Source organism: Dinoponera quadriceps, unplaced genomic scaffold (assembly GCF_001313825.1).
Source record: "Dinoponera quadriceps isolate SergipeBrazil2010 unplaced genomic scaffold, ASM131382v1 scaffold777, whole genome shotgun sequence".
Classification (NCBI taxonomy): Eukaryota; Metazoa; Arthropoda; class Insecta; order Hymenoptera; family Formicidae; genus Dinoponera; species Dinoponera quadriceps.
In genome coordinates this window covers 670,669-688,923 of record NW_014555488.1, presented here as the reverse complement: position 1 = coordinate 688,923, position 18,255 = coordinate 670,669, and the positions used below count along the sequence as shown (strand labels likewise).

Genomic DNA, 18,255 nt, shown 5'->3' with positions numbered 1-18,255 from the left:
GTGTGTGTGTGTGTGTGTGTGTGTGTGTGTGTGTGTGTGTGTGTGTGTGTGTGTGTGTGTGTGTGTGTGTGTGTGTGTGTGTGTGTGTGTGTGTGTGTGTGTGTGTGTGTGTGTGTGTGTGTGTGTGTGTGTGTGTGTGTGTGTGTGTGTGTGTGTGTGTGTGTGTGTGTGTGTGTGTGTGTGTGTGTGTGTGTGTGTGTGTGTGTGTGTGTGTGTGTGTGTGTGTGTGTGTGTGTGTGTGTGTGTGTGTGTGTATAGCACAGTGATATGCGTTGATGGTGTTATCGCGCCACTGACCACAAGAGGATTTCATGATGACAATTGTGCTTGTCACTTAATTTTGTTCATAAGATAAAAAATGGTAAAATGGTAACAACGGTAAAATTGTAATATGCATACAGAATTATATTATGTAAGCGGTAAAGTTTCATGAATATTATCAATTTGAAAAAATGAGTGTACTGAACTATTAACGCACATCACTGTGCGTTCGATAACGCGTAATTATCAATACATATTACGAAATGGATCCGATAACGGCAAATGTAAGGAGGCGACCTCAGTAGTACATAGTAAAAATTTTGTGTTGAAAACACATGTTGACTAGGTAAATATGTTAATTTTACATTATATTTGCGTACTTTTTAGTACACTTTTCCCGTATTAAAGTGACAAAATTTCAGTAGGCTGTTTTTAACACCAAATTGTTTACTTTGTACAAGGAATATAATAATCCAAATCAATCATATCGCACATTTATTATGCTCATTATGCCATTGCTAATTATAAATCGGTCGTCATTTAATATGTAATATACTTCGAATAGTTTCGTCTGTAATATTTGTTGCATTAATCTTACTGCAAAATTTATTGTTACGGCACAACGGATTGTTTATTCGACTGTAATCGTACGATGAGATAAAGACTGCATAGTTATTCGCACTTACGACAAGTGGTCAGTGACACGCGTTTATAATGATCTAAATCAACATCGAAGTATCAATATCTCGTTAACTTTACTGTCGATTAAACAGAAAAAAGCGATTGTGCGCCCAAATATCGACTTTTATAAGTGATCTGTCGGCTGCAATACAAATATCCTGCAAACATCAACTACAATATATATTTATCAAAAAATAAAAGATATTTCTTTAACATTTTCCACTGTAAATTCTCCGTTTGAAGAGTCGTTCAAAACTTTTCTGTTGAAAAATATTCAGGGCGCGATTCCGGAGAGAAGTACGTTAAATTTTCCTCGCGTGGGGAGCTGGTTTTTGTGCTAAAAACCGCACAAAATATCGGAGAGAAAATCGCCCCCCTCCCTCCCAGAGGGTTTGCAGCGGTTTGTATTGCCGTCTTCGAGGTAATCAACATGAAAAGGCCGATTAACGAGGGGCTCGAATTTTCTACATGTGTGGTCACTAAGCGCAATTTACGGTTTACCGGACACCCTGTATGCGCGTTTTATCCTTTAAGCGCGCAGAAAGTGCCGCGGAAGTGCAGCTGAGACGAGCAGATATTGCTCCCGCTTTATTAGTTTTCGTCCTGCATGCACGCATGTTGTTTACGTACGTGGGAGTACGCGAGGAAAGTGGAAAGTAGGTGAAGCAAGGCGAAACAACGACGTCGTCCAGAAGCGCCGGTCGGAAGGGGGAAATATGGGGGAAACCGGTGCGTTACGCACTTCAGGCGCGCACATGAGTGTCAATCGGAGTATCGGCAGTCCGGTCCCGGTATCCGTGGAGGGTAGGAGTGTAGGTGGACGACAAACAGCGCGAGCACGACGACGACGACGACGACGTCCAGGTCGAGAACCGTGGCGCCGAATATGAATTCAACGACGTGGCAGCTATATTCGCAACCGGTCCGACGTCCAACGTTAGCGGACGCGTGTCACAGCCCGTTGCTGTTCCCATGCAGGCCGTGGACGAGCGAGACCGGCGTCGCCGCCGCCGCCGTCGCCACTGGCAGCGTGGGGCTTAAAGGGATCATAGCAGGTACGATGATTTATTTATTTATATTTCTTTCTAGAGAGAAAGGCGCCTTTCTCTCTCTCCGGAGAGAAACATGGGATGTCCTTGTTTCTTCTGGGTCGCCTCTTTCCCCCCCTCTCTTGGTCGGGCAATGAACAACCTTTGACACCTGTCGAGGTAAACGGCAACATGTTTGTTCAAAACCGTGGAGAAACGTACATACGATTTAACATAGTCAGCGCGCTCTGGTCGCGCGATAAAACGAAAAGTTACGTGAGAGATCGTAAAATTACGTATATCTCCACGCAAGGCTATCGCGTTTTTCAAGTCTCGCTGACGTGAGCGAAGCGTGATTACACTCACTTCCCCACCACCGATAACTTCCAACGCTATGGACGCGTATATGAATCATTTGTTAATGAACTGATGACATTAAGATTTGTATCTATTAAGAATTTACATACATTGCGATCTTTCCTCGTGGAAACAAGAATTTAAATTGCAGCAACGATAATAGAGTGACTAGCATTGTTTCACATATATGTATATATATGTATAAAAGATGTTTTATATTATTTTTTCTGCTACATATTGTATGATGAATACTTCTCATGATTATGCTTATTTGAGCCAAACTTATCTTTGATACGATATAATATTTGTTTCTAAAATTATAAACATTATTTGTTAAGTAGCATAATAATTCATATATTTGTTTAACAAAAAACATACAATGGGCTTTCAGGTGGCATTACTGGAGGTATAGAAATTTGCATCACATATCCCACAGAATATGTAAAGACACAGCTACAACTGGATGGAAAGGCTGGTGCTGAAAAGGAATATACAGGCGTAATTGACTGTGTGACTAAGACTGTCAAGACTCGTGGATTTTTTGGCCTGTACAGAGGCTTGTCTGTTCTGCTCTATGGCTCCATACCAAAGTCGGCGGTGCGATTTGGTGCTTTTGAATCAGCAAAGAAGAGATTGGTGGATGCAGATGGGAAGCTCAATCCACAGAGAAAACTTCTAGCAGGTCTTTGCGCTGGAGTATGTGAAGCTATTTTAGCGGTTACTCCCATGGAAACTATTAAGGTAAAATTCATCAATGACCAACGTTCGGCAAATCCGAGATTCAGAGGGTTTTTCCATGGAGTACGTTTGATCGTAAAAGAACATGGTAAGAATCAATTAATAAATTATATTCTATTCCTTAGACTTTTTAAAAACAATTATATCCTTTTTTTTCAATTTTTGCACAAGATTGTTTTTTAATTAAAAAAATTTTGTTGAATTTTATATTTCCAACATTTTATTTCGAATTATGTCAAAAGAGGAATAGAGTAACGTAAAACTCTCCAGTGATTCGAGTATGTGATTAAAGCACAGTAATTTAGCTAACCTTGAGACTTAAGAATCATGTTACCATCTTATTTAAACTAGGTCAGATGACATATGCTTGCACAGACGGTTTATACGCAACATATCAGAGTAGCTTTGTAAACTTGTTTGTATATTAAATAACGGAAATATTCACTACATAATTATTATTAAAAATGTGCCAAAAATAATTACATTGATTATTTAAAATTATAGTTTCAAGTATTATTATGAATAATTAAAAAAAAATTATAATGGTACATTCGTTAATTAAAACATATATTATCTTATTTACCAAAATTTTTATAAATATCTTAATAATATTTAAGTATATCTAGTCGTAAACAACCAATAAAAGTGATAAGCTAATGAGAGGCTATTAACTGTGTTCATAAGGTTTTAAAGGAGTGTACCAGGGAGTAGTACCTACAATTTTAAAGCAAGGATCAAATCAGGCTATTCGTTTCTTTGTGATGGAAACCCTCAAAGATTGGTACAAAGGAGGTGACAATACCAAAAGTGTTCCCAAATTAGTCGTTGGCATATTTGGTGCTGTCGCTGGCGCAGCATCAGTTTTCGGAAACACGCCTATCGACGTTGTTAAAACTAGAATGCAGGTATGTGTACAATGAAAATCTTATAAAATAATTATTTTTATCATATTTAAACATTGTGATTTATGACTTTAACGGGGCGTACTAAATTTTAACCTTCTAAACTTGTAATGTGTTTTATGTTTAGGGATTAGAAGCTGCGAAATACAAGGGCACCATGGATTGCGTGATTCAAGTGTGGAAGAAAGAGGGTCCGCTGGCATTCTACAAAGGAACCATTCCGAGATTGGGCAGAGTGTGTCTAGACGTCGCCATAACATTTATGATTTACGATTCCTTCATGGAACTTTTCAACAAAGTCTGGCCTTAGGTCTGTCACTTTTCCTTACGTACATGTTGCATTCAGTCACATCGAAGACGAATTTCGTAATTGCCTTTTTGTCATGTTGATATACGTATATACGTTTTGTAAGCGTATTTATATTTTTCAGAGTTTATTTATATTTTTAATCAAAGTATAAAAATTTATTGCATCGACAAACAATGATTTGCGTTAATGACGTATTTAAACTTGTGCAAACAAAACGAAAGAGTAAACATCGCGAGTACACATAACGTAAATCGATATTAGGTAATATAGATAAAAGTATTTTGCGTCGTGTACAATAGCGTAATATATACTGCAACCTCCGACCTTTAGTCACGCATTTATTTAATGCGCGATGCAACAAATAGCGTTATTGTAATAATCGTGGAAGTTTTGTGTTTCGTTGATCGTTAGGCTGATCCATTTTGCGCTATAGACCGACATTCTGTGACAACGTACATTCCCGCAGACACGTTCTTTCCAAGTTCCAAGTACATAAGTGTATCGTTTGTACGAACTTCTAAGGTGAGAGAATAGTCTGTGTATAATAGCTATAAGTCATATCGTACACATGCCAACACACAAATTTATATATTAATATATATATATATATATACAGTGTTAATGCCAAAATATATTTATGTACTATTTTGTACAGAGAAAAAGAGAGAGAAAGAAAGAAAATGAGAAATAGCATTTAATAAGTACTCTGTAGATCAACTGCGGAACCTCCAACGATTTTGTTCTTAGACGATTTCTCGCGTCGAAGGATTACACATGAATGTTGCAATAACACAAGGACAACAAAGTGTATATTAATAAAAAAAAGACATCAAGCCAATATGTATACAGTTATTTCTCGATACGAATCTGTTGTGAAAAATAGAACATGTAAAAATAGTATAAGAGTACGATCGAGATGTGTATCGCGAAAGACATGTTAAGCCAACGCATTTAAATATAGCGCTCGCTTGACGTCCCGGTCGCGCGTTTTCTCTGATTTTTTTTAACCGATTGTAATACGATATTTTTTCTAGCGAAAGCCGACGAAATTCCGCCGAAATATTTCGGGAACAAATATATCGAACTGCCCTTATTTTGGGATTACATGCTCCCGATTTTTTTTTAGCTTGAACGCGCGCGTGTAACAGGTTTCTATTCTATTTTATCGTGCGGAAAAAACGCTGTGATTAAATACGTGATAGATGAAAACAGATACTCCGATGTTACTCAATATATTGAAAATTGAAGGGAGTTGGGAAATATTAATATTCATTCGATACACATTGTTAAAAAATTTGTTATTTCAGGTCGCGCGCGGGGAACGAATAATTCCCCGACGAAAGTGTCGGAAAGACCGACGCGACTTTTCCTCCCGCCCGAAAAAGAAGAAGTTTCCGCCACGATTCACCGTTTTCCCCACATCCGCCAGGGTACTATCCGCCGCTACTTATATGTGTGTTACGGTATTTTCCTCGGCTGATTTACAATCAGCCACAGAAGTCCGACAAGGAATGCGTAGTTCGGCGAACATCCGGTGAAACGGGCTGTACAGCGTGATTAATGGATACATCCAGATGAAGTTTACGAGCAACCGAAGATAGCCCCTAATATTCGGAACGCGGGACGCACACGCGTAACGCAGCGGCTGCCGTTGCGCGCGCGTATTGAGCCCCGACGGGCCCCGATATCTTCGCGCGCGTGGCCCGCGTTTTCCACACACTTCTCTGTCTGCGTGCGTGTGCACGCGCGTATGCTGCGTGTTATTCGCCCGTATGCTGATGATAGTGTTGCAGATCGAGCGGGACCCACTGGGGCCCGGGGGGACGAGGAGGCGCATAGAAGAAGCAAACAGCGACGGGCCAGGCAGTGCCGGCCCCGCTCTGGGCCCGACGGGGGGACCCGGGGTCACATTCCAAGATGGCTGTGCCTGAGGAATGCAGTGGGTGCCCCCCTGAGACGCCTGCCTCCCTCCTTTTTTATTAATCGCTCCCATTTGCCCGTTCTAGCGAAAAGAAACCCCCTCGTTACCGCTCGCGGTCGCATCGAGTGCTTATCGAGAAGTACGCGGAACGACGTCACGTAGCGATCGGGAGAAACGGGCCGAGAGAGATAAGTCCCACCGGGAAAGAGAGAGCGATAGAGACAGAGAAGGAGAAAGAGAGAGGGAGAGAAAGAGAGAGAGAGAGAGAGAGAGAGAGAGGGAGAAAGAGAGAGAGAGAGAGAAGTGTGTAGCACGTTCAAAATCCTGGGCCCGATCGGTTTTCACGCCAGCTCGCCCGCCGCAGATAATGCCCATGCCAGAGGATGCTACTAGATCGTCTTAAGCAATGTCTCATAGGGATATCTCTGAGGTAACGACGAGATTTCTCCGGTGTCGCGGCCGATCGGAGAAAATCGCACGATTTTTGGGCCAGTCTCTCTCTTGTCGCCGCGCGCCTCACGTTTCTCCTTATATAATGTTTTGATCGGTCTCGCGGCGCTTTTCGTGCGGATCTACCTCGTGTTCGTTGATTAGAATCATCGGATCAGTCTCCTTTGGCGGCTTATTTATTTGCTCTTAATTATCTTCCCAATGTCTTACATTAATTTTACGTTAGCGTCGCATTATTAGTGAGAAATAAAAGTTTTTTTTTGTATGTGATTTCTTCATCTCTCTTTCGAGCCTTACACAAGAGTTATTTGTATACTTTCTTCAATGTGATCTCCTATGTTTATACTTCTAATTAATGTTCGATATTAAACATTTTCGAATTATCATTTTCCGTCATACAGTTTGCGGCGAAAGTTTTCTAGTCATTCGTGGTGCTCTTTTATTTTACAATTCCCCTATAGCTTTTCATCTTGTATCACATAGCGTCACATCTTTGAATATTTATAAAAATAGCAAATCATATATCTCTTAGGCAAAAGCTTTATTGATTTATACCACATTTAAGGTGGAGCCCGAAGGTACGTCGGCCTTGGCCGCTGGATCCCGGGCATTATTCCTAGAGACGGTGCGCAGGAGTAACGCGGCATGCCAGAATGGGGACTACGCGCTTGCCGCAACCTTGTACACGGAGGCCCTCGCTTTGGACCCCCTCAGCCACGTCCTGTACTCGAACAGGTCGGCCGCACGGCTCAAGATGGGATTGTTCGCGCTCGCATTACAGGACGCCGTCAGAGCCACCGAGCTGAGTCCACAATGGCCCAAGGTAGACACCATCCTTCGCATTTTCTCTTAGTCAAATCAATTCACGAAAGTTTACTTTTTATCAGGCGTACTATCGTCAAGGAGTAGCGCTACAATGCCTGGGCCGTCACGGGGAGGCTCTCGTCGCCTTCAGCACAGGGTTAGCCCACGACGCGTCCAATCGTCAGCTATTATCCGGTTTAGTGGAAGCATCCTTGAAGTCTCCGTTGCGGCCGACCTTGGAGCCGACGTTCCAGCAGTTGCGCGCGATGAAGCTGGACGAGTCCCCGTTCGTTGTCATATCCGTGGTCGGTCAGGAGCTACTTGGGGCTGGACAATACCGAGCGGCCGCTGGCGTGCTGGAGGCTGCGCTCACTATCGGCTCGTGCAGCTTGAAATTGCGGGGCTCCGTGTTCTCCGCCCTGTCCAGCGCGTACTGGGCGCTGAACTCTCTGGACAAAGCGATAAACTACATGCAGCAGGATCTAGGTGAGCGTGAGTCGCGAAAACGCGACGGTGTGATGTCACTCGAGCGATACGAAAATATTGCAACGTCGGGATTCGCGGTGAAAATAATGCGAGGCGATTTCTTCCCTTCAATCATACTTTCCAGGAGTCGCACGTTCCCTAGGAGACACACAGGGCGAATGTAGAGCCCACGGGAATCTGGGCTCCGCTTACTTCAGCAAGGGCAGCTTCAAGGAGGCTTTAACGGCTCATAGATACCAGCTTGTTCTTGCGATGAAGTGCAAGGACACTCAGGCGGCGGCTTCGGCGTTGACCAGTCTGGGACACGTGTACACGGCGATCGGCGACCTGCCGAATGCCTTGGCCTCTCACAAGCAGTGCGTGCAATTGGTCAAGCAGATGGGCGACCGGCTTCAGGAAGCTCGGGAGATCGGCAACGTCGGGGCGGTCTACTTGGCAATGGGAGAGTTCGAAAGCGCCGTCGATTGTCACACGCAACACCTCAGGATAGCCAGACGACTCGGGGATCGCGTGGAGGAGGCGAGGGCCTTCAGCAACCTCGGCTCGTCTCATCATTACCGCAGAAATTTCGGACAGGCGATGGCCTACCACGAAAACGTTCTTAGAATAGCGCAGGAACTCGGTGACAGAGCGATAGAGACCAGAGCCTACGCGGGGTTAGGTCACGCCGCTAGATGTGCAGGTGAAGCTTTCGTCCTGCGAAAAGGATGATGCGAAATAACTCGAAATTGTAATAATCTGGCCTTTGGATTTAAAATTATGAATAGGAGAAGGACAATAGAAGCCAATTGCGGTCGTTGATTGCTTACGTTTAATTACGTTTGTATTGCCCATAAATCAAAATAATGGAAAAATTAGGAAAACACAATTTGACCTAGCATTTAAAAGTGACGCTAAAAGTTTGATAAATATTAAATTTATGAATGGCTCTTTTAATGCGCCACTGAAAATATAATTAATGGGCAATGTATCTTTAATAATTGAGTCTAAGTTATACCTTCCTCTTAACGAACATTGCATCTCTGCGCAATTGGCCTCTATCATCTTTCCCCTATTTATGGTTACAAATATCTCATTTTCAAAATTCTGTTTACCGACTGCTTACGTTTTCATACTGAGAACGTGTTTACATTAATGCATCTGTCCGCACACAGGCGACCTGGCGCAAGCCAAGCTCTGGCATCAGAGACAGCTCGACGTGGCGTTGGCCACGAAGGACAAAGTGGCCGAGGGACGAGCTTGCAGCAATCTCGGCATAGTGTATCAGTTGCTCGGTGAACACGATGCCGCTTTGAAGTTGCATCAAGCCCACTTGGGGATCGCAAGATCGTTGGGAGACAAAGCCGGCATGGGTAGAGCGTACGGGAATATCGGGAACGCTTATAACGCTCTGGGTTACTACGAACAGGCCATCAAGTACCACAAACAGGAACTAACGATAAGCAAAGAGGTAGGTAGAGTCGTTCGACGTCAAAGTTGCGTTTTGTGTGTCGTCGTCGAACAATCCTGTATCGACGATCAATGCATCGTCGTTCAATTTTTCCAGGTTAACGACCGCAGCTCGGAAGCTAGCACCCACGGAAACTTGGCGGTCGCCTATCAAGCGGTGCAAGGCCACGAGGCGGCATTGAGGCATTACAGAGCTCACTTGGCCATAGCGCGCGAACTGAAGGACACAGCCGGCGAAGCGTGCGCTCTGCTGAACCTCGCCAACTGCTTGTCCTCGCGCGGCAGATTCGAGGAGGCGGTGCCGTACTACGAGCATTATCTCATGCTGTCGCAAGAACTGCACGACGTAGAAGGAGAAGCTAAAGCATGCCATTTCTTGGGGTACGCTCATTATTGTCTGGGGAATCACCGGGAAGCCGTCAGATATTACGATCAGGATTTGGCGTTAGCGAAGGATCTGCAGGACAAATCGGGAATGGGCAGAGCCTATTGCAATCTGGGTCTGGCCCACTTGGCGTTGGAGAATTTAGACACTGCTCTGGAGTGCCAAAAATATTATTTAGGTAAGATCTTAAAATTCAATTTTTGTATCCCGAATTTGTTCTTTTTTATTTGTGATTAAAGAGGTATGAGAGTGTAAATTGATGAAAGAAAGAAACTTAAGAATTAGTTACTCAGTTAAAATTTAAGTTAGAAAATTAATCACTTTCAACTTGGTTAATTTTTCACGAGCTAATCTTCAACTTAAACTTTAGTTAATCTAAAATGCATCAACTTCAACTTTTATTAACTTCGTTTGTCGCAAGTTAAAATAATTCATCAATATTACAATCATTAACTATTAACTTATGACTTGGTTAAAAATAAAACATAAATTTATCCAACCTTGGGGAAAAAAACATTATATTGTTTGGTAAACTTCGTGTAACATTGTACAATCGTTGATCACTTGATATAGCCATCGCGCATATGACCAAACATTTGGCTGGCAAGTTTCGCGCCCTGGGCAACATCGGTGACTGCCTGTTACGCATGGGAGAGGTTGACGAAGCTATCAAGATGCATCAACGTCAGTTAAACTTGGCCCGTCAAGCTGCCGACCGTAGCCTGGAAGCGGCCGCCTACGGCGCACTGGGTATCGCTCATCGAGCTACGAAGAACTTGGACAAAGCGTTGGGTTTTCACACGCAGGAGCTGACCCTGAGGCAAGAGGCTGGTGACCTGCGTGGCGAATGCAGGGCGCACGGGAACCTGGGCGCGGTGCATATGGCGTTGGGACAATATACTCATGCAGTTAAGTGTTATCAGGAACAGCTGGAGAGAGCCAAGGAACTAGCGGATTCCGGAGTGGAAGCTCAAGCATTAGGTAATTCGCATTCTCCGCATTTCGCGAGCGCGTATCGATTTTTCGTTCTCGACCGAGGACGCTATTAATTTGTCATTAATGCGTACGGAATGGAAAAAAAAACCGCTGCAGAATCGAAGGGAAAGTAACTCTCTCAACGGTTATATGTCGCTTATCGCAGGAAATCTGGGCATAGCTAGACTGAATATGACGCATTACGAAGACGCCATCGGTTACTTCGAGCAACAGTTAGCGACCCTGGAGCCGCTCACTACCGGTACAGCCTTGCTCGACAAAGCCCGTGCACTCGGCAACCTGGGAGACTGCTACGAAGCCTTAGGCGATCTGGAGGAAGCTATCAAGTGTCACGAGCAACAGCTGACGGCCGCGACCAAGTTGAAGAGTATCCGAGATCAGGAGAGAGCGTACCGAGGTTTGGGTAGAGCTCGAGAAGCGACTGGCAATCTGCAGGAGGCCCTGGTGTGCTTCGAGAAAAGACTGGTGGCCGCTCACGAGGTGGACAGTCCTGAAGCGAGAGGTGCTGCGTACGGTGATCTGGGTAAGCCGGCGCGTTGACGTAATTTTGCATGAATAGTGGCGTGTCAATGGTCAACTTCGACACACAGAGTGAGGCAACTATCGCTACCTTGAGAATTTCGAAAAAAATATTTAAAAAATATATATTCTATTAACGCTAAATGAAGATGAAAAACATCCACAGAAGATGTTCGCAGTGATGACCACTGGCACTGTTGATGCAATTTCTGTTAGATATATTTTTCTCCTACTCCCATACCTCGAAGATACCTCAAGGTGGCAATAGTTATCGCCTCTAACTTTGTAAAATTCAAGAAATAACGCAATTCAATATGCGACATGAAGAAAATTCAACCAATGTCGATTTTAATTTTCAGGCAGGGTACACGCTGCATTAGGTAATCACGAACAGGCTGTCAGTTGCCTGTCCCATCAACTGGCCTTGGCCAGAGGACTAGGTGACAAAGCAGCCGAGGCTGAAGCAGCCAGCGGATTGGGAGCTGTTCACCTTCTAATGGACGATCCGAACTCCGCTTTACGCCATCATCAATTGGAACTGTCGATCGCCGAGGGTCTGGACGCGGCCGGCTTGCAAGCTCGCGCTTGTGCCAATCTGGGAGTGACCCAGGAGACGTTGGGGCAGTATGAGGAAGCTATCAGGTTGCAGGAGCAGTCGTTGAGCCTGGCGGCCGCGGCGGGAGATCAGCCCGCGCGAGCAGCGGCCTTCTCGAGTCTGGGAAGACTTCATCATCTGTGCGGCGATTTGTCCCGCGCTCTGAGCTACTTGCAATCAGGCTTGTCTCTGTCCGAGGGCCTCGGCAGGCGAGAGGAAGCGGCCAGACTGAGACACAGACTCGGTCTCGTGCACTGGGAAGCCGGCGAAGCGAGCATCTCCGTGGAACACCTGGAGAAGGCCGCGAATCTGTTGGAATCGTTGGACGGCGCTTCCGTGTCGCTGACCTGTGGCCAACCCAGCCGAACCGAACTGCTCTCGGAGACGTACAGGATGCTGCAGAAAGTGCTGATCAGCTTAAACCGAGCGGAGGAGGCTCTGAATTGGGCGGAGAGGTCCAGACGATCCAAGAGCAACTCTTTGGACGACGCGGCCCACTATTCTGAGATTATCGATCGACAACGTGGCGTCATTTTGTACTACAGGTACGATTAAGAGAAATTATCCTGGTATTCTCTCTCGACAATCTATTCCAGCTATGCAACTAGCAACTTTCGTTCCAACCATATCCAATCTATGATTAATCTAAGATTATAATCTTAACATCTTCCTGCCATATTGTATTTTGTCAATTTCATATTGTTTTTTGATTTCGTATCATTCGATTATATTTTATAGATGCAAAAACACTTTCCACATAATTTAGCATCAAGATGGAATAAAATGTCTCTTCCATGTATTATATAGGAAAGGAGCTATTTTCAAATTGCTATATCTCGAAAACGAGAAATCATACCGAAACGAAATAAGATGCATTTATGCGGATTGTCAATCTAAAAAGTATTGATACCAACGATTGCATGAAATAATTTCAGCGAGGTGGGCTGCGAGTTGCACGCATGGTGCTTGGCACCGGGACGCGGCCTTTTACGGTTCCACTCCACCACCTTGGACGACGGCGTGGATCTGGAGAAGAGAGTGGTCCAAGCGCGTGAGGCGCTCCTGGACGAGAGTAACGATCTCATAGAGGAATCCACCAAGATTCCGTCGAGGGGCCACCATTTGAACGCCAGTTCGTACAGCTTGAGCAGTCTCTTCAGCGTCGGCTCAGTGAGTTCTCGCGCGGGGAGCGCCCGCTGGGGACGAGGAGTGAAGGGACCCACATGGCAGGCACCGTTGCCGATACAGGTGCTCTACGACCTCCTCCTCGCTCCGTTCGAGGATCTGCTACCGCCGCCGCGGAAAGAGCTGATCATGGTGGTGGAGAAGTCTCTCTACTTGGCGCCGTTCCCAGCTCTGCAGTCTAATCCGGGCGAGGACTATTTGTGCGAGAGGTTCTCGCTGTTGGTGGTGCCTTCTCTGGCGGCTCTCAGGAAGAGATCGAAGACACCGGTGCTGGAGGGTGGTGCCACCGTGGCCGCCTTGGTCGCCGGGAACCCTGTTCTGCCGGAAGACGTCAGAGAGGAGTACGGGTGGCCCGAGAGCGTCGCATCTACCGAGACCGAGTCAGAGATAGTCGCCGAATTGTTGGAAGCTCGCGCGATGACTGGTTAGTAAACTGGCTACACTTATGGATACGATGTAGACCGTGTTCGAGAATACACACTAAGGGTGGGGTGACATTTAATTGACCGATCATGTTAAAGAAATCTCAGGTCTTTTTGTCCTGCTTGTTCAATTAAATGCTACTACTCCACTCTCAGTGTGATGTTTCCGAACGTAGCCATCCATTTCAATCATGTGCAAAGATCTTCCCATCTACCTGCGAGAGAGAAATGTTCTGCAAAATCGCTCTCTCACGCATTGCATTTGTGCGACAGGACTCGAGGCTACGAGATCGGCAGTCCTGAGGTCTCTACCGGACGCGGAGTGTGTGCACCTGACGGTGCCGGTCTTCTGGAACACCGGTAGTTTAGCATTCACCGCCGACCAGTGCGAGGAGCCGTCCGAGAGACCAGAATATCTGATAAGCCAGGCGGACATACTGAGGCTGAGAATGTCGGCGCGCTTGGTGGTCGTGTCGAGCGGTCACAGCTGGAACAACGTGGAGAGCACGAACGCGACGTCGGACGGTATACAGAACCTCGCCAAGACCCTGTTGAGCGCGGGAGCGCAGTGCGTGCTGATAGGGATGTGGGCGGTGCCGCCGACCGCCGGCAGTATCCTGCTGCGGGCGTTCTACAGTGCGATGCTGCAAGGTGCGAGAGCGTCACGAGCATTGGCCGAGGCGATGCAGACCGTCCAACACACGAGACACTTCGCTCACCCCGCGAATTGGGCCGGTTGGCTGCTCATTGGCGGCGACGCGAGATTGTCTAACAAGGTGTGTCAGATAGGATTTATTTCCCCCGGGAGAAAGAATGTTTACATATAATCATATAAAATATATATAAAAAATCTAATAATATACAAAAATGTATATAAAAATATATAATTTTCATATATTTTAGATGAATTTTTATACACGAATATTGCCTTTCTATATATTTACATATATAATTATATATAATATATAATAAGCCGATAGAGCTTTCATAAAACAAATCCGATTTGTTTCTTCGCTAGGTTGCACTCATGGGCCAAGCGTTGGCGGAGTTACTGCGCGGTGGTCCCGAGCAGAGCCGAGACGCGCTGCGAGTGACGCTTCATCTGGTGGAGAAGTCGCTACAGAGAATCCATCGCGGGCAGAAGAACGCCATGTACACCACTCAGCGTAGCATCGAGAACAAAGTGGGCGCGGCTACCGGTTGGCGAGAGCTCCTGATGTCCGTAGGATTCAGGTTCGAGCCAGCCGGCAATGGCATACCGTCGTCCGTGTTCTTCCCTCAAAGTGATCCCGAGGAAAGACTGACGAGATGCAGCGCCAGCTTACAGGCTTTATTAGGACTAGGCCAATCGTCGTTGCACGCTCTAGCTAGGCTCTTACAGGTACTGGATTCTTACGCTACGTCCATCTTAATTGTATCCCATCGATAAGAATTTTTGTCACATTCATATTTATCATTTTACTTATCAGAAGAGCTGACTACTGGAAGTGAATTATTAGAGGAGAATTGTTAAATTATTAGAAGAAAGATTAATAAGAACATCTTATTTATGTTGGAACTTATGTGTTTTAACATATATTTTCTATTTATAGCATATTTAAATTGAAAGTTTTGGTCATACTAAAATTTCTAACCATTAACTATTTTTAGTCATATCAGATTCTTTTTTAATTTAAGTGTAATTGTTGACGATACTTTTAATCCAGGCTCCAGAAGCAGCAGAGGATGTGATTGCTGCCATGAGGAGAGCCAGTTGCGCAACCGAAGGTCAAGAAGTGATCTTGCCCGTACACGTTTGGAGAGCATCCGGATCACACGAATTGTTCGCCAGCTTAGGCTTCGATCTAATGGAGGTCGGGCAGTCGGAGGTGACGCTGAGAACAGGGAAACAAGCCTCGCGTAGAGCTGTCCAGTTTGCTCTTCAAGCCCTTCTCGCATTGTTTGGTAAATTGGCATATATATCAACACGTAATAATGATAGGGAGAAATTAATCGCGGTAATATAATATTTATATCCATAAAAACCATATATTTGTTGTGACTGTATGAGCGGAGACTACTTAATTACGTTCATCGCGTGTAACGCAACAACTTGAATTCTAGATACGCAAGAAGCGCCAAAGAGCCTCAGCTTAGACTCTAGCAGTTCGATGGAGAGTTTGGCTTCCGTGGCCCATACCGAAAAGAACCTTATGGAACGGCCGCGACTGGGAGGAGCGTTTGCAAGTTACGTGCGACATCGTGGTGAGCCGGACGGAAAGACCATGGAACCATCGAACGTTCTGATACCGACGCCGCGCCAGCCGTGTCAAAATGGAGGAGGTACATGTAAATACTATAGTATGAATAAATCCAAGTTAACTTTATTGACTTCGTCATCTCGAGCATAGAGTGCTGTCGCGCATACCTTTAGCGATGTATTCTCGGCTCAGTTTGTAACATCGAGCAAGGAAGATTCGCAATTCGAGAGGACACGTGTTCAAACACGCCCTTGTTCCCCCCAGGTGAATCAGACGTGGCGTTTACACCTAGTCCTCCCGTAGCGCTCAACCTGAATCATCAGACGCGCATCCGGAATCTTTACCCCGACCAGAACGTGAGGCCCGGCTCGAGCTCGAGCAGCTCGGTGACGGACTGGGACAACGGCCACGCTACCGTGCTGAGGCGTCAGCCGCTGCCGCCGCTGCCGGCCACCGTATTGGAGAGGCTCAGCGTTAGAACGGAGATCGGTAACAACACGTCGAGGAAAGCCCGGCATACGGCGACGAGCGAGGACATCTGCCCGCAGCCGGACACCACGCAATCCACAGAGACGCATCCGCAGAACCTGAGGAACCTGGCCACCTCCTTGACGAGTCTGACCCGCGAGCTCACGCCCACGATCTCCGAGGTGTATCATGAACGGAACCTGGGGCTGGGCTTGGCGCCGTCCTTGTCGAAATTACTGGAGGAGGTCGGCTCCGTGCCGGAAAACGAGGAACCGCAATCAGCGAAGGCGGCTCACAATCAGACGCAAAATTGGATGCAAAACGAGCCGGAGCTTTGCCGGCGGGACGAGGCCGATGGCAGGTCGATCGCCGAGTCGCAATGCAGCGCCGCCAGCTCGAACAAAATACCTCGGAAAGCTCCCGCGCCACCGGTATAGATTATTTATACGATATTTATAAGTGTTATTCGTTTTAGAATGTAATCGCGAACTACTGGAGTACTGGGTACCAAAGAACGGGGGACACATCGGGAAAAAAAAAGTCTGTCGCCGCTTTGCGAAGCGCAGACCTAAGCGGGAAATTTGACGACCGATGAGGAAGCGGGTAACGCGGGCGATTAAACCGAACTTTGCCGATATTTCTCAGTATTCGAACACAGAAGCATTCGTAACGGAGGGCTGCACAAGGCGACGTGTGGATGCCTTGACATTTGTCAGAAACATTTTCTGGAGACAAGTTTCCACAGAGGTGTACACGTGGCATAACGAGCTCCATTATGCAGGAAGATGATGATAATCTCGCTGATAAGTTTCGCTGATATGCTCAACTCTAATGCTAATCTGTCCAAACACTTAATTATTAGTTAGCAAAAAGTGTCAACCGTATATGTAGGGCTCGAATGTCCGCAAAATTTCATTCCTTCGTACATGACTGACGTTCACTCGACTTTAACATGAATAATCTCAACTCCATCAACATTCGAGCCTTAACCATTCGACTGAAAGTGTTTCTTCATCCGGATTCACGATAGATGTAGTAAGCTTTTAGTCATTTGCCCTAAGCAATAAAGTGTAATGTAAATCTTTGACAAAAAGCATTTCCCGCGTTGCCAAAAGTTGCAATAACGCCCAAATCTTGGGAATTCCGACGTCTGGCAGTGCTGTAAACGCTTTTTGCTGGAAATTACGTTACAATTCAGTGCTTAGAGCGCAAGACCGAAGGCTCATTATACTTATTACAAATCCGGGCTTACGCTTTGTGTGTTGACGACACTTCACCGACAATATGAGAACACGACAGTCAACTCAGATATATTAAACTCGATGAAATACAAGGATGTATTATATTAATTTTAAGGACAATTTTACAGAAGATACAATTTTGTCAAGGCTTGTTGAGAAAGAAATTTGCTTCGCTCGTGTATACTTGTATTCGGGAGAGTGTTATCTCACTTTCAAATGCGTACATCTATGCTATATTTCATTATATAGCATACATATCAACCTTACATGGCTTAAGTGACTGACAAATATACCATAGCAGGAAAAACTCGGATACAACGAAATTACCATTTAAAAGATTAGTAATTTCAAGATTTTATCTGACAGGTTGATCATTGTAATAGAAGAGACAATAATAAAACAGGAGATGACAATATGATAACGAGATAATACTAGAAATAAATGTAAATTTGAACAATAAAAATATCAATTTTGATCTGACAAGCAGTTAATACAATTTGAATTCACCAGTTATCTTATCTATTAATTTCGACGGACCTGGTCCAATCACGCATACTGTCTTACTTCCTACTTGTATCTGTGTACGACCCGCATCTTGTATGATATGCGAGATAAGATGTGCTTCTTTAGCTTTTCGCAATATATCCGCAAGTACATACTCGTCATCCACCTAAAAGTCAAAATATCTTTTTTCATATCTATGGAAAGATATATTTATTAACTGTGTATATTTAAATATATTTATTAAGTATTAAATAGAAGAAATATCTTTTTAAGTAAAATTTCATAATATCCATCTTTAGATATATATATATAT

At 45.0% G+C, this 18,255-nt stretch overlaps 3 protein-coding genes across 6 annotated transcripts in view; 2 read left to right on the top strand and 1 right to left on the bottom strand.

The window, feature by feature from the left end:
• Positions 1–204: 204 nt before the first annotated feature.
• LOC106744396 (putative tricarboxylate transport protein, mitochondrial) lies at positions 205–5,115 on the top strand. Of its 2 annotated transcripts, none has more exons than XM_014619139.1 (5): positions 205–1,997; positions 2,719–3,153; positions 3,750–3,970; positions 4,095–4,799; positions 4,933–5,115. In XM_014619139.1, exons 1-4 carry the CDS (start codon positions 1,829–1,831, stop codon positions 4,275–4,277), a joined length of 1,008 nt encoding a protein of 335 aa, XP_014474625.1. In that variant the 5' UTR covers positions 205–1,828; the 3' UTR covers positions 4,278–4,799; positions 4,933–5,115. The 2 variants fall into 2 exon arrangements, with proteins under 2 accessions (XP_014474625.1, XP_014474626.1); XM_014619140.1 differs by lacking the exon at positions 4,933–5,115 and having other exon boundaries at positions 4,095–4,277; positions 4,689–4,799.
• Positions 5,116–6,458: 1,343 nt separating this feature from the next.
• Positions 6,459–17,413, top strand: LOC106744467 (tetratricopeptide repeat protein 28). Its single transcript, XM_014619280.1, has 15 exons — positions 6,459–6,628; positions 7,214–7,471; positions 7,536–7,938; positions 8,063–8,620; positions 9,093–9,388; positions 9,485–9,950; positions 10,346–10,753; positions 10,914–11,291; positions 11,647–12,427; positions 12,818–13,491; positions 13,763–14,265; positions 14,508–14,870; positions 15,196–15,433; positions 15,593–15,811; positions 15,994–17,413. Exons 1-15 carry the CDS (start codon positions 6,605–6,607, stop codon positions 16,632–16,634), a joined length of 6,210 nt encoding a protein of 2,069 aa, XP_014474766.1. The 5' UTR covers positions 6,459–6,604; the 3' UTR covers positions 16,635–17,413.
• Positions 17,414–17,516: 103 nt separating this feature from the next.
• Positions 17,517–18,255, bottom strand: part of LOC106744468 (peptidyl-tRNA hydrolase 2, mitochondrial-like) — a 3,219-nt gene continuing 2,480 nt past the window's right edge. For all 3 annotated transcript variants that reach the window (XM_014619282.1, XM_014619283.1, XM_014619281.1), the window contains one exon: positions 17,517–18,108. In XM_014619282.1, the coding sequence (XP_014474768.1) occupies positions 17,926–18,108 (183 nt within the window). In that variant the 3' untranslated portion in view covers positions 17,517–17,925. The remainder of the gene's footprint in view (positions 18,109–18,255) is intronic.